This window comes from Hippocampus zosterae, chromosome 9 (genome assembly GCF_025434085.1).
Source record: "Hippocampus zosterae strain Florida chromosome 9, ASM2543408v3, whole genome shotgun sequence".
In the NCBI taxonomy this organism is placed as follows: domain Eukaryota; kingdom Metazoa; phylum Chordata; class Actinopteri; order Syngnathiformes; family Syngnathidae; genus Hippocampus; species Hippocampus zosterae.
This window is the reverse complement of record NC_067459.1, coordinates 14,516,552-14,532,830: the sequence shown is the minus strand read 5'-3', so window position 1 is coordinate 14,532,830 and position 16,279 is coordinate 14,516,552. Positions and strand designations below refer to the sequence as shown.

Sequence of the window (16,279 nt, the reverse complement as noted above, 5' to 3'; positions counted from 1 at the left end):
GCTTCCCTTCAAAATAGCGTGTGCGGCTAATGAAAGATGCTGCTGTCGAAGAAATTAATTCAATGAGGACTGCAATATTATCACATCCAATCAAAAACTACTGATGGAAGTGAATAATCCCTTCTTGGCATTTTTAAAATGTTTAATTAACTCCATCTATGCTTTTTCTATAGCAGATGTGCTCATTCGGGTCAGGTGGGTTGAGGGGTGGGGTGCACCCCAGACTAGTTGCATATTCACAAACAACCATTTATATAGATTCACATGTATGGATAATTTAGAGCAGAGGTGTCAAACTCATTTTTTTCATGGACCATATATTAGTTACTGTGACTGAAACCATATAAAGAAGTCAAGGATAACGGTTTACTCCACTTGTGTCTAAGTTACTGTAATGACAGATTTGGTAACAAGAAAATGCTTACAATGTTGTTCTTATTTATCACAGTAGAGAATTTTACTACAGAGTTTAGCTAGCATTGTGGAAGTTGACATGTTTGATTTGCTTTTGCGGGCCACATAAAATGAGGTAGCGGGCCTGATCTAGCCCCCGCGCCTTGAGTTTTACACCGGCGTCTTCAACAATGAATCTATTGAACATGCATGTTTTGGCAATGTGAGAGTATGCACACAGCACATTTTACTCTGAAAATTACTCAATTTGTTCCCAGTACAGTGTAAGATTTGCAGGAGGAAGAAAGTAAGATCTTGAGCGTCATTTTTTTCCTCTCTCAAAGTTGTGGATTCATGTGTTGTGGAATGATTGAAATCAACTTTTATTTTATGGGAACATAAGTTAGTCAACATTTTACAGCGATGAGAGCCTCATGTATTATGAGCAAAGACATTTTGAGCCATTCTGAAGATTTCATGCCGCTCGAGTGTATTCCAAAATTTTAAATTCAACTCAGAGGAAAAAAAAAGTCGTTCTGTAAACTTAATGGAGCAATTGTACTGTGTAATTGTTTTATTTTTATTTTTTTCATTTATTGAAAGTTGTCAGCAAAACGCTTTTCTGTGCTGTGTCAAATTTATAAGTCATTTACTTTCACGTTAACGGGACTTTCAAGTTTCATCGACTCCTCGAAATGATCATTAAACTCTGATGTTGTCTGATGTCCTCTGAATTGTTGACTCTCTTCCAAGTGTAAACTCTACACTAGACTGCGTCCAAGTACAGTATAGTCTATTGAGTAAAATGTACACTCTACGAAATATACTGTGCAGAGAAATCCCACACAAACACGCAGGGCGAACAAGCAAACTCCACACAGCAAGGCTGGCGCCCGGATTCCAACTCCATACGCCCTAACTGTGAGGCAGCCGCGATAAACACTGAGCGAATGAGCTGCCCTGACCACTATTTAGAAAAATATCCTGCTTGGTTTATTTCCCTCCCTACTCCAACAGACCTGATTCAATTGCTCATGATCGTGTTAGGCCTCTACAGCGCTTGCTGATGAGCTGATCATCAGAATCAGGTGTGTTAAAGTAGAGAGGGAGAGATCTAAAGCAGTCAGGATTTGGCTCTCGAGGAAACTGAGCTTCCTACCCGTGTTGTATAGCCACAGCTCACATCAATCCATTCATGCATCCATTTTCCTATCAGCTTTATCCTCACAAGGGTCGCGGGGGGGTACTAGATTCTATCCCAGCTGTCTTCGGGCAGTATGCGGGGGACACCCTGAATCGGTTACCAGACAATCGCATGGTACACACAGAGACAAACAACCATCCGCTCTTACCTTCACACCTAGGGACAATTTAGAGTGTTCCATGCATGTTTTTGGAATGTGCGAGGAAAGCGGAGTACCCAGAGAAAACCCACACAGGTACGGGGAGAACATGCAAACTCCACACAGGAAGCCTAGAGCTGGAATCAAGCCGGGTACCTCTGCAATGTGAGGTCGACGCGGTAACCACTTCGATCACCGGGCGGCACAGCTCATATTTGAATCCCAAACGTCTGTGCTCACCACTATAATTCAGTGATTCCAACCTCTCCTGAGCCAACTCACTCATTTTACTTTGGAAAAATCTCAAGGCACGCTAATAAAACAAAATTCTGAAATCCCGATCTTGTCTCAATGTATTCACAAATGGACATCCTCGGCGTGTGCAACGCTCAGTGTTTATTAGTGAACCGAGACAAAGTATGTATGATTACCATTTCCTGATGCGCGCCGCATTCTGTTGTGCAACTGTGTATGAATCCAAAGATATGCGTTAAGCATTTTGGCTTTGAAGAATAACATCAGTAATCATGCGTGCCTCTCCCAGCGTTCGCACGACGACCTTCCAAATGCACTTGTTTTTGTTGTGTGTGAGACGAAAGACTAGGAATAGCTCGGCTCCAAAAATCCGCAGTCGAGGACCACGGCGTGGGTGATGCAAAATTGAAAAAGGTGGAACAAAAGCGGTGATGTATGCAACCTAGAATCAGGCTCATTAAAATTCCGGCAACACTTTCAAGCAAACTGAAATTTGAAAAGAATTACAGCAGCTTGGATTCAATGCTACGCTGGTGCCAGCTCACTCAACGTGTCTTTTGAATAATTAGAGGAAAAGTAGCCATTATTTTGCCTGAAAGTGCCATCGTGCTGCTTCAACATTCCGAGTAGATGTGAGCCTCACCTGCTTTTAGGACCTCTGTCGTTTCTTTTGAGGTCAAAGGTTCTTGTCTGCTCTCCAGCCCACTTGATGGAGGACTGGATTTCTCTCGGGTCTCATTTCTCCTGCCGTGGCCAACATGAGCGGGCTCTTCAGTGGCAGAAAAAAAAGCACAATTTCAAAGCAGAAGTGGTTTTGTCCTTTCATACATGCATTCGAGCGTTTGCGGTGTACCCAGCAGTGCTTGGAGCCTTTCCGACACTGCGCTTTGGACTCGTAACTTTCGCCTCTCAGATGCTTGCTTGTTGAGCACTTTGCCTCTTGGAGGATGCGCCTGCAAGCTGGAGGGTGCTCCTATGTACAATAAATGCCAGTCGACCGTGAAATAAACCGGTCGCGCAGCGCAGCAACAACGCGGGGTCTTGTTTTAATTCACAGCAAAAGCTTTATTAGGAGTTTTACTCATTCGACTTATTTTGATCTCAAGTGAGCTTTCTGCTACAATGGCGATCAATGGCGGTCCACTTGCCATATGAATGGGGTATCAACGGACCACCACATTTGGTAAACAACCGTTCACACTCACCTTCACACCTACGGAAAACAAATCTAAGTTTTCTTTGTTTGTTTTGTTTTTACGTGGGAGGAAACTAGAGTAACTCTAGAGTAACTAGAGTAACCACATGCAAGCGGAAGGAAGGGGCACCAAAATTCAGTGTGGCCCTGAAATATAATATTGAGCGCTGTTTCCATCAAGAAAACTTCTTGAAAAGCTGTATCAGAGATACTAAATATTAGAATCGCATCTTAGTATGCTGCAATGCAGTTATACAGCACTGCAAGTCACAATCAGAATAATAAACATTTATTTTTGAAAGAGTAACTCTATGATGGAAAATGCAAATTTTTTATGTTTATCGACAAGAAGTTGGTATTCTAGGGTGCCTCTCAACCCATCCATCCACCCATTGGATTTTCTGATCCGCTTTATCCTCACAAGGGTCGCGGGGGAGGTGGTGTCCCAGCTATCTTTGGGTAGTAGGCGGGGGACACCCTGAACCAGTTGGCAGCCAATCGCAGGGCATACACAGACAAACAACCATCCGCGCTCAGACTCACACCAAGGGATAATTTGGAGTGTTCAATCAGCCTGCCATGCCTGTTTTTGGAAAGTGGGAGGAAACCGGAGTACCCGGAGAAAACCCGAGGAGAACATGCAAACTCAACACAGGAAGGCTGGAGCCGGGATCGACCCCACGACCTCTACACTGCTCAACCCGTCAAGTGTGAAATTAATGAACAGTTGCCGCTGAGGAGAGAGCCAGTAGCCCACAGGAACATGCCAGCGAGTTTCATCCCACTCATCGTCATTCGAAGGGAAGCCCGGCTTGCCATTGGCCCAGCCGTACGTCGGGTAGGATGAGGGTTGCCTCACTGCTTTCGATGGGTCTGCCCCCTTTAGCGAGTTGATTTCACCAAGGCAAGAAATATACCGTAAAATATGTCTATAATTTTTGATCCCGATGGTTGTATTCATGTAAAGCATGCCACAAACATGTCAAGACACTTGGGAACTGTTTTATAACGTGAAAAAAAATGCATATATATATGTTTCCTTTCACACTGACTTTCACCCTTTCAGAGACAGCGGTTACTACAATGAACAGTTTATCATGTTATCCGGTGACAGGTTATCATCATTATTTGTGCATGAAAGGGTTAAAATTGCATTATTAAATTTGTAACGGCTGAAATTGTTTATACCGCCCTTGTCTTGGATACCTAATCATAGATGCGGCTGGATGTACAATCGACTTTTCATTTGAACTGCTGCGCATCAAGGTGACATAATACAGCGTGATGTATATACCCTGTAAGTGCCAAACCAGATATCAAAACGAATCATTACCCGCTTGATGAAGGTGTGATGATTCTGCATCTCCACCGTGTGCATTAAATTGCTGGCGTGTCGGATTTAAGGATGCCTGTGGGACATATTGCAAAGACAAAAAAAATAATGATGAGTAACACCATGACATGAATGCCCGAATTATAAACATGGATGTCTTGTGTGTGTGGTTTGTGTTCTTACTGTTTTTTCATTACAGGGTTCCCCTTTTTCCATCCCAATCGTGGCCTGGCCACCTTTTCGTCCAGCTTGTGTTGCCCGTGCAGCGGCTCTTGAGCCCGAGGCCGTGTGTGGAGATGCCTGGGGCTTGCTTCTGTGAGAAGTGACTGATCTGGCGGCAGGATGCTGGTCAGGTCCTTCACGGACAGCCACATTACTTATTGACAGTTATTGATCTTCAACAATAGCAAGTGCGCTCCTGCTTAAAGTGGGGCTGCAAATAATAAGCACTTTATCTAATGCCGAAAATGATGATGATCAATGATGATATCAATTGCAGTTGCACGATCAATTTGGTAAAGCTGTGAAAGGTGTGGACATGCTCTCTCGATGGTCTGGGGAGAGCAGGCGGTGGCACATTTCCAGCCTTGTATCATGTCGCATTCGGACGGGCCTATTTGATTCTCGGAATAAAGAACAGTTCCATTGACGACACGGGACCATTGGCATTTACACGGCCATTTACTTTGGCGGCGTGTTTCAGTCTCCTATCAAAAGGTAAAAACTTGTGTGATGTTTTTCGAAGAAGGCGCAGCGATACAAAGAGACGCGCAGGGAAAGCAGCAGTCCGCGAGAACTCATGAAAGAATGTGGGCAAAATAAACTTGCAGTGACAGATGGCTAAATCCTGGAGCTGTAAATAAAAACAATCTGCGACCTGGAATCAAATGCGTTTTGCGTAGGAATGAGATGTTTGGGTTGTTTATTGCGACTTTGTACGTAACAGTTCTTGACAAGGCACTGGGGCAAGCAGGCGGAGCTGTCGCCTTTTAACCGGAACGTCTTCTTTATTAGCAATCCTTTTTAATTGTGATGAGGGAACGGTATATGCTAATGATGCGAAGCGACGATAAGCTCATTCTAGTAGGTGGTCGCTTCTATCTTTTGCGGGCACCGCCGCTCGAGTCAACACGACCGAAACGGCTGTCAGAACAAATAAATATATGCCGATAAAAGCGGCCACAGAGGCTGCAGGACTGGATTACTGGTGCATGTCTTTGTATATGAGGAGGAAATAAAGTACAAGTGACTCCGTGCAAATAGAAGTACAAATGATGTGCCCATTTAACTGTAGGAAAACAAAATGCACTCGAACTGGAAACCCTTTGCCATTTGCCTTCTGGGTATAAGTGCTGCAGTTATGCACTTGAACAGTTTGTGAGAACATAAAATCATATTTGAGCGTCCTGCAATCAAATATATATATATATTTTTTTAATCAAGATGAAAATCATTTTCTTTTTTTTTTCCAATAAGAGCTGGACTGGCGAACAATAGTTCAGCCATTGCCAGGGCAACCGTAAATCGGTCAGAAAATAAAGGCATGCAGCCACAATGAGCGAATACGATAAACCGTTTTCCCCTATTACTACCTGAAGTCACTTTTCTTTACTTAAAAACCCCCCACTGCAAACCACTTTGAGGAAAGATCACCGGATTGTTAACGAAATGGATCCGAGGTGCAGTATCCTCCTCGGGTTGCCGTAACAACCGGTTAGGTCCTTTTTTAAAACCCTTCCATCCTAATTGATGCTTGTTTGAGAGTCAAGTGCCGGTTCTTCCTTCCCCCTCGACTCCATAGGTCATCAGACATTCCCATGCCAACATAGCTGACCGTTTGGCATTTTACCGCACACGTTTTACAAGGCTCACATCTAGATTGAATTTTCATCTTATTCCCTTACATTTATGCATTGTTTGAATTTGTATTGATTTTGTTTGGGTTGAACGGGATCATCCGACTTGGAAGTTGATTTGAAATGGCTAATAATGTGTTTTGGCATCTCATCTTCCAATCTGCCAGTTTGCAGAAGACAGAGCCCCGACATTTTCTTTACCGATTCATTCGACCATTAGCGCTCACCAGAGTCGACGTTTGCCTGAGTTGTCCTCAAATTGGCCTTCTGCAAGATGGCCATGTTCAGAAGCTGACACTCATGGCAAATGTTTGGTGGGAACTGGCAGCTGCGAGGGATTTGATCCATAACACTGGGCCCACCGAGAAACATATCTGGAGGAGACGATGCCAAAATAAATCAACGTGTATGACACCGCGAACACAAAAATAACACAAACACCTTCATAGGTTGATTTACATTTTTTGAGATAATATCTCTCAAGGTCCAATAGAACTTGAGTCCACACCATCACAATGCCTGAAGCCCTGTTACATACGGTGTGGATACAGTCTTAAAGCAATATTGTTACTTTTTGTATACTGCGAACACCTTCCTGTTCTGTCAAGTGCCAGGTGTCTTATTTAATTTTCAAGTCCCTAGAGAGACTATCCATGGATTGGATGCTGAATACATTTTACACATTGGAAGCTAATGACTGAAGACAGGTGCAAAGATAGAAGCAATGCAGTCACTATTTGTGGGACTTTCGTGTGAAAATGTTTTTCCATATAATAACTTGAACTGCCCAGTGACGTAGGTGGGTGACCAGTCGGCAGTCACGTTATGTCCCCACTAAATGAGTGTAAATCACCATGTGTTTTTATATGTGTATATAACTATACAATTTCTAAATGTATTCCAGAGTACCTTCTCAATTTTGTTGCTGAAGCTAATAATGTAGTTTTACATTATGCAAGCTAGCGTCGTTTTCATAGTGCATGTAACACTACTTTCAGCTGTGGTAGTGAATCGATAATTAGGGTTAATCGAGCAGGGTGTGTTTGCATCACTTTAAGCAGATAATCCCAAAGTATTTGAGAGGGGAGACACAAAGGCTTGATTTATTACTTTTTTTTTTGTTTTACGTGATTGAAGCCTTATTTCATATACGTGGCGATTTTTTTTAAATCATTCAAATTTGACAGGGTTGTTAAAACTCATGTGTGGTGTATATAGTTTTCAACACATTTACGTTTGCGTATAAACGTCTAATTTAGTTTTATTTTAAAGTGTTTTATCTTCTCTTTATGCATTTAGGAACATTTCATGTTGATTCAAAGATTAAAAGATCATATGTAGATTTCATCAAGATTTTATGTTGACAGTTTGTAACGAGAACAAATCATTTCACTTTATATTATTCTTTTTGTCTCGAAATCGAAAACAACTTCGAAGTCAACAAGCTCCAGGGAACAGTGTGTTAGACTTCGGAATGTACAGTGTGACAGTAACCGGTAGCAAGTTAGGATGAACAGAGTGTAACATAATCCATTTTGACATTAATGGTGAATGTACGATTATTAGTCTTTACCATCATTTGTCGGTACAGTTGGCTCCGTTTTCATGGTAAAGATTCTTCGCACTTTACAGCTGGCAAACAGGGTGATGCCATCCAGGGACAAAAATTCGGCAGCCTTGAACAACTCTCCGGTAAAGGACACAAGGTCAACAAACAACATGGTCCACTGAGACAAGAGCGAAAGGATTTCATATGGTAAGGGACACAGAGCTCACCTAAAAATAATGACAGCATTTCTGGGATGAGTCAGATACTCACAATATTGCGTTTCACTCCTGCCAGAGGTAGTTTTGCATGCCAGAGTGTGGCGGACAACTCTTTATGCACGGTCGATAAGCAGAGTCGTCGCTTTAGGTGGCCGACATCTGTTATTCTGTGGCAGAGGTAAAACAGGGAATGTTGTGAATATACGATGCCGTGACCACAGAGGCAGTTTGTGAGTGCTGTGAAATCAGTGCCGAACACATACAAACGTGCATATATGCAGGCATGCAAGCACACACATGCACACTAAAAAGAAAAAAGAAAAAAAAGAATGAGAACATTTCACTTGAGTCTAAAAATATGATGCATGAGGAATATCAAAATAAGCAAGTTGTATTCACACACTATTTTCATCTGTTGCTAGTTTGTTTTTTTGGAAAAAACAAAAACAAATAGCAAACCCAATATTCTATTATTGGTTATAAAGTCTCATGTTTACCTGCAGTAAACAGTTTGTTGAAACAAAGTTTGACTGGTAGTTGTGTGCTACAAAAAGATAATGACACTTTGGAATAACCTGAGCTTCATTAGAATGAACTGTTTTTGACATGATAACAGCATCAATCACAGATTTTCATTTTATTCAGTAATGTATAATTCAACGAAATATGACAACTCCAATCTGCACAAGTTGAAGTCTGGTTTATGTATTTGAATAATCATTGTCAAGAACGTTGCGGAAATCTTTGCCATAGAAACATTGACAAACTTACACCAGGTCCATAGAAAAGTCCTTGCCTTGAGGAATATAGACCTGGATGGCCAAGAATCTTTGGAGAAGTCCAACTAAATAATTGAAATCAAAAACAACGTATTATGTTAGCAGCAAGGTCTTAAAAATCATGAAAAATATATTGCGTGGAAGTTCCCAAGACGAATACAATCCATTTCATGGGGATTGCAGATTTCCAAATTGTTCTTATTAAAAAAAAAACAACAACAACAATAATTAACATTTTATGTACACTCATATTCAAAGAACTTTATTCCACCTATACGTTTTTTGTTTGTTGTATCCTTTTCTTGAGTTATCCCATTTTAGTTTAGGTGAGAAGCAGGTACACACTGTACTGGTTGTCAGCCAATCTCAGAGCACATCATAAACCATTGACATTCACACCAATATAAGATAAGATATTCTTCACAACAGCTGCAGCTATAACAAAGCGCTTGCAGAACATTTCACAACAGCACATATAACATCAGTTCTTCAATTCATGTACCACATACATTTAGGGAATATGGTGAGAAACCACACAAGCGCAGGGAGAAAATGCAGCTAAGATTCAAACCGTGAACCACCAGAATTGTAAAGTCGACACTGTGGTGCCAGGACCACTACTCATAAAATCAAATACCTTACCCAAGAGAGTTGAGTAAATTGTCACCTGGTGTTTTTTTGTTGCATATAATGTGTTGCAACCGTGTATGAAGTTGCTATTTAATCAATTGTAGTGCTCATAGTTTGCTGAGCAGCCAGACCTTGTCCGATGTCGCACTAAATCCACTTCTGATTAGTTCATGACACTTCTTTGCTGGTATCCTTAGTATGGCATCTCTCTTACACACACACACACATGAAACTGCTAAAAAGGGCAACAATTCACTGGGTTGATTTTGGATTATATTTGCATAGTGTCTGTTAGCACGCCCCATTTTGTCTGGTTCTTGTGGCATGTTCCAACAGAAAACAATTTTACCCCAAGTACTACTTCCTACTTTTCAGGTACATGTTATTGTTAACTTACGTGACATTTTCCCATTCTCTGGCATTTGCATCTTCACAATTTTTCCGCTACCCTCCAGACAGTAAACAAATCCTTTGACTTCTTTGTCGTACTCCTGGAAAAAGATGTATGATTATGGAATTATTATTTTTTTTGAGTCACTGACATCCTTTCAGAATGTTCATGGTCCTCTGCAGTCAATGATTTCATAACTGGTTGTTACTTTGTGGTATGTGTCTTCAATAATGAATTCAAGGACACCTTTAGTCGATGTATTCCAGTTACCTCAAATATACCAAACCAATTGCACCTGTTAAAGAAAAGAACTTTTCTCACTTTACGTATAGCAGACTGGCCTCCACAAAGTTTCCACTTGGCCACGGGGTCTTTCCCTTGTGCACTGAACACCTCCACCCCGGCGCCACCCTGCAAAACAGGCACATTGTATCCACCATTTAGCTATCGGATTTGTTTGATCTGCAGAACTCCGCTACGAGAACATCTAATAAACACAACACGCTTACCTGATAATTGTGCTTGAACATTTTCTCCCCCTGGCACCCGAGCGGACAAAAGATAGTTGGTCAATTAACTTTATATCCAGCAACTTCACATTCGGTGACTTTTAGGGCGTGTAGCCGAAAAATGCAAGCAAATAAACATCCGTGGTATTCGTTGCCATGGTTACCCCAAAGCGCCGCTCACAAAAAAAACCAACACCCCAATCAATGAACGAGCGTTGCTCCCCGCCAATCAGAGATGTTGTCACAGGTGAGAATACACCAATCAGTGACCATGTACGATGACTGCAAGCGCTACGTGGTTTTGAAGCGAGCGAACGACACTCTTGTAAGTTTATTCAAACTCATTTGAGTACCATCTGTTGAACGGCAGAATAACTAATAGTGTTTAATCTGTCATCTGGCAACAAGTAAAGGTTGAAGAACGTGTGAATATGACATCAGTTTGTTTGGGGAGAATGACGTCAATTTACGTAAGTCTTCCGTGTACGTCAGAGTACCGTTTTTGTTTGCCCATCATGAGCATGTCCACTTTCATGTGCAACGAAGTATGACCGCTAAATTGTATTCCCAAATTTACAATCCTTCCTCACTTTACGTGGTTTTATCCCCTTGTCTTGTCTGCATGGTACACAAGTGGTTAGCACGTCTGCATCGCGGTTAAAAGATTCACTTCGAATCTCTCCTACCTGTGCGGATATCCCACGTTCAAAAATGGAAGACTCCAAATTGACAATTGTTGGGAATTGTGGTTTGTTTGTCTGTGCCATGATTTTGACAGTTACCCAAATAAGGACGAATGCTAAAGGATGGGTAGATAGGTGTCTTTACAAAATGTTGCTGCAGGAAACTCAAAATGAGACACATAAATACCTGTTTAGTATTGAGTCTGATTAGTGTGCATTGGAAAAAAAAGCACACCACCAGCCATCAATTGAAAACTGTTCTTCATCCAGGCTGGACAACATCTGCATGGAAAACAGAGTAATTTAATGAGATCCATACTTTTCCAAAGCCAATACATTCTGTTTTTTTTTTTTTGTCGAGTCAGTCAGGAAAGTAATATCAATACTTTATGTTCATTATTGAGCGCCAGTACGCTAATGTTGTACGCCGGGGTGCGTTACATTGAAAGGTGCTTTCGATTTATGACTAGATGTTTTAAAGGAATAATCTAATAAAGAGCTTTAAGATTCCTATCCATAAAAGAGGAGTGCAACTAGCAGGAGGGAGAAGGCCCAAAGAAAATGAATACATTTTGAGTTGTTAAAGCATACTGCAGGACAACCTGGAGTTTTGAATATGAATTACTTGGTTAACCTGTTTAAAGATATCAGGTTTGTGAATTTAACAATTTGCAGAGTACGGTATGTAGTGGTCAGTCTAAAGTACATTTGCATATCAATAAGGATGAGGAAAAATGAAGTCATCCTTAATCCTGGAGGCAAATGAGTATGTTAATCTGTGTTAAAAGTCACCATAATGATAAGTGGTGGTGAATATTTTTAATCATCCCGATAAGTGTCCAAGTAGCTATCTTACCCACAGATATTTTGTTTTAAATAGAACCTATTGAAGTTGCATCTTTTTTTTCGAAATACAAGGTGCCACCGTGGATGTTTTGTTTGCTTAAAGAAGCGAGCTATTATGGGATCAAGAAATTGTCTTGCATGGGGTTTAATTAGCCTGAGGACGGCCGCATGGCATAACAATCATTCGCATGTTTGCATCCATCTGACTTCAAACGCGGCATGGTCTTAATTATTTATTGCGATCAAAACAAAAGAAACCACAAGCACTGTCCTGTTATGCTCGCAATTAAAGTGACTTTTGTTGTTCTTTGCGTTGCTACATGTTTGATGTCACTCGTTGGAGCTAACATAAAAAAATAAAAAATAAAAAGCTTCTCAAATGCAGAGACATGCGTGTGGTTAAAATTAAACATTAATTGTACACCTTTGTACTGCGAGGACAAAAATAACTAGAGTGACACTCAGGGTGATCCTTTAACAAAAGCAATTGGAGTTTGTCCTGCCGAAGATCAGTTTGTCACTTCTGGTTTCTGGAGGAGGACATAAGACTAAAGGAACAAACACGTTTTCATTCTGAGGTACAGAGAATCGTTCCATTTTCATTCAAATAGCAAAAAGGGAATATATATGTCAAATTTGTGGAGAGACACATTTTTTTCCTCAATTGAAAACAAAAACTTAACCTACTTTCTCGTTCATGGTGAGGGCCTAGAGACTTTAGAATCACACTTTTAAAAAAAAATTCTTAATATTGAAAAATCTATGATCAGTATCAGAATTGGTAGCGGCGGAGCTCACTCATGGATGATCGGAATCGTCAGCATAAAACCTTGAGTGGAGTTTGCGGGCTACTCTTTGTTTCATGTATGATGACATATAGCATATAATTCGTAAATGGGGGTCGATCTGGCTTACTCCAAAAAAGAAAACAAATAGCAGTTTATATTCTCGTGCAGGAAGACAAAAAAATTCTGTTGTGTGACTTAAATGGCAAGAATAGAATATTTAATTCAAGAAAAAATATAAATTGTTGTCTTTGAATACTTTACCAGACCAATTATTTATTTATGTAAAAAACAAACAAAAAAAACTTTACTTTTCTGATTCTAAGATGGTAGGAAACTATTAAAAAAACAGAAGAAAAATCTGTAACACTATCTTTGTTTCAGTTCAGTGCATTGCACAACACAATGCCTTTATGTTTGTTTATTTGTCCATGTGCTAGTTAGCACAAACCGACCAATGGGCATCAGCAGACCAGTGCCCACACGCCAAGATCCTTGTAACCCTTCTGTTATTTTCAGAGGTTCAAGTGCATGTGAGTAGAGTTTACATATACTGTTTGCCGATGATTAAGCAAAGTTTAGTTTTGTTTTGATTCAAACGGACGCATTGACAATCCGTGCGTAGAGGTACAGCTAAGTGTCTGCCCCCCCCCCCCCCCCCCCAAGTATACACATTTTACTTTGTTTATTGATTTTCAGCATCTCGCATGAAGACTGACAGGCTTTTACTACTTCCTGACATTGACATGTCTGCCATTCTCACACTAGAAAAGGCGCTCACTAATGGACGGACTAAATGTACTGTCTGTACCCCGTCTATGTAGGTCACTGCCACTCACTTGTATTTTTCATTTTGCTCAAATGAGCCTGAACTTCTTTTCACATCTATCAACCTTATCGCCATCACCTTTTATTGCTTTTTACCTCTGCCAATTGTGAAAGTGTGAAGGCTAGAGGTATTGTTTTGATAGCTGCTTGTTACACAAAAACTACACAATTGATTTCCGGGAACGTAGAAAGCTGAAAATGGGAAAATATGAATGTTATTTTTTGTCATTGTTTGAGGTACAAACGAGCAGAAAGTTGCCAGCTCACGAACAAAAACACAATATTTCACATTTTTAAATGACTCACTGATCTTACCTGCATTTATATTAGTTGTTTTAAGCAGAGGATAAATATATGCCTGTGAGTATTGTTAGGAGTGTCTACGTGTGCTGCTGCACCGTTTGGCTTCACATATCCATTCCTGAAAGCAAGCCACATAGGTGTCATTATTTAGCCTGTCGATGACATTTGATTGTCAGTTGAAAGCTAGGGCACCTAAAGAGAAATAGACGTGGTTGGTTTCATAGACATAATAGGTACCTCTTTGTTTGACAAGCCAGTCACTCACAGTCTGCTGTGATATCTATGCATCCATGAAATGAATACTTCTTCGCTTATAGGCCATAAGATACTTACTAATATTTTGTTTTTTGTTATTGTAAAGTGTCCTTGGGTGTCTTGAAAGGCGCTTATAAATAAAATGCATTATTATTTAAATTGCTTGCTATTCTACTGTTTCATGATTACATGTGACTTCTAGGTTAGCTTTACAATTGGCACCACATCACCATTTCCTCATTATCCCTTCGTGACGATACTTGTCAGAAGCGTGGCTTATATTCCGCCTTAGAGACAATGATTACTCACTTGGGAGTGACTTGGCAACATGTTCAGCCGCACTCGTAGCTATCAGCCATCTGAAGCTAATTTCTGGCTTGCTGGTGCGAGCCAAGACACACCAAGCTTGACTCCACCCCGACACGTAGGTGACGTGCGTCCAGACCAGCTAATCATTTTGGGACCATCTCGGCGGCTTAACTGTTTGGGGGGGGGGGGGGGGGGGGGACATCTATGATTCTCAGTTTTGCTATTAAATGAGTGTTTTGATGAGACATACTGCGATGCTAAATGCTGTTCTGTCTGTCAATTTAGGGGTGTAAAAACGTATGCTCTTGAATCGTATCGCACCTCATTTATCAACATAGGTATTGAATTGTATTTTTGATCATCTTCAAGAGGTGCCGACCTCGAATAAATCGGTAAATCAATCAATTAATCAATCAACTTCAATTTTTCAGGTGCTATACTGTATGTCAACACATAAACCCTCTAAATGGTATCTGATCAACAGTAATATTTATGGCTGGCCAGGGTCATCATACCTTAACTTGCATAGTTCCTTGTTCCCTGTGCAGGGGCGAGTTTGTATCTTGTTTAATTAGACGGTTCACTAATGTCACGTTGTGGTTTGACTTATTTCAGATGTCTGTAGATAACCAGGCACCGGGGGCCCAGTGAGCCTGCATGCAGTTAAAACTTTATGCTTGTTAACTGTAATTACATGGGGGGGGGGGGGGGGGGGCATTTCCCAGCATGCAAACACAATGTATTGTGTACTCGATTGTGAGAGTGCTGTGGCCGTAGTTCAGTGAGCCGGAAATGTTAAGGCTAGTGTAGAATTGGGCTTCATCCATAACTTTTGAGATTACAATTTTAACTTTCTACCAACCTTTCTTGCACTGCCCCCGATAATGAAGATTGCCCACTGTATCACTGATTTATGATCGCACTGGAATGCAGATTGTGTAAGACAAAGCAGGGCACAATGAAAGGTTCATTAGTGACTTTTTTTCCCCTTCCCCTCTACAGGAATGCTTTGACACTGATTGGGACAGACAGCATCATTAAAATACAGCTTGGCATGCAACGAGCACTGACAAATGTGGTATGGAGAAATCAGTTAATAAATCACGCTTGTTAGCGCACTTGATTGTGATTAATAATTCATTATTTTCAAAATAATCTGTTCATTTGCATCTATCAAAACACATCAATTAGCAAAGGCAATTTGGGTTTCTCGCACAATGTAAATTGACAAAAACCCAGATTTTACTTTCCATTAATGAAACTTTGCATGTCGTGACGGCATTTGCATAATTGGACCTGCTATAATCAGCCAATTTAAATATGTTCAACTACTTTGCTTTTTGTTTGAAGAGCATTGTTGTCATTATTAGAATAGAAGGCGTAGTATTGCCATGGGAACATTTATTTTTATGCATCTCACATGATCTCCTCCATCTATTATCAACCTTTTTCCCATTTATTTAGTCCTTACTCTGCGCTCTGGTGTCAGAGATCACTGCACGCCTCCTTCAGAGTGAAAAACAAATCACACACCACAAAGCTGCACTTTAAACCATTTCCCAAAAGGCCAAGCATAAGCCAAGCCACTTGCATGCAACAGCAGAGGCTTTCATTTCTTTCTTTCCAATTGATTTCTAACCATCTAAACATAAGACAGAGGTGATATTGTTTGGTCCGAGTGGCCCTTGTACATTTCATCCTGTAGTCTTGGGCCCCCTGTCTCCTTATCTTAAGTCAACAGTCTCAAACTTGGGCCTTAAACTGGACAGTGATTTTAAACTCGATCGGCAAATTGGTGCCGTTGTTAAATCCAGCTTCT

The 16,279-nt window shown here is 40.8% G+C and overlaps 1 protein-coding gene across 1 annotated transcript in view; it reads right to left on the bottom strand.

Annotated features, from left to right (window-relative positions):
• Positions 1-10,795, bottom strand: part of cfap20dc (CFAP20 domain containing) — a 28,212-nt gene extending 17,417 nt beyond the window's left edge. The window contains exons 1-11 of the mRNA XM_052075458.1: positions 10,452-10,795; positions 10,264-10,353; positions 9,949-10,042; positions 8,914-8,986; positions 8,195-8,309; positions 7,949-8,102; positions 6,603-6,749; positions 4,703-4,875; positions 4,520-4,595; positions 2,845-2,964; positions 2,635-2,760 (exon numbers count right to left, since the gene is read on the bottom strand). Coding sequence (XP_051931418.1) covers positions 2,635-2,760; positions 2,845-2,964; positions 4,520-4,595; positions 4,703-4,875; positions 6,603-6,749; positions 7,949-8,102; positions 8,195-8,309; positions 8,914-8,986; positions 9,949-10,042; positions 10,264-10,353; positions 10,452-10,472 — 1,189 coding nt within the window. The 5' untranslated portion in view covers positions 10,473-10,795. The remainder of the gene's footprint in view (positions 1-2,634; positions 2,761-2,844; positions 2,965-4,519; positions 4,596-4,702; positions 4,876-6,602; positions 6,750-7,948; positions 8,103-8,194; positions 8,310-8,913; positions 8,987-9,948; positions 10,043-10,263; positions 10,354-10,451) is intronic.
• Positions 10,796-16,279: the final 5,484 nt, after the last annotated feature.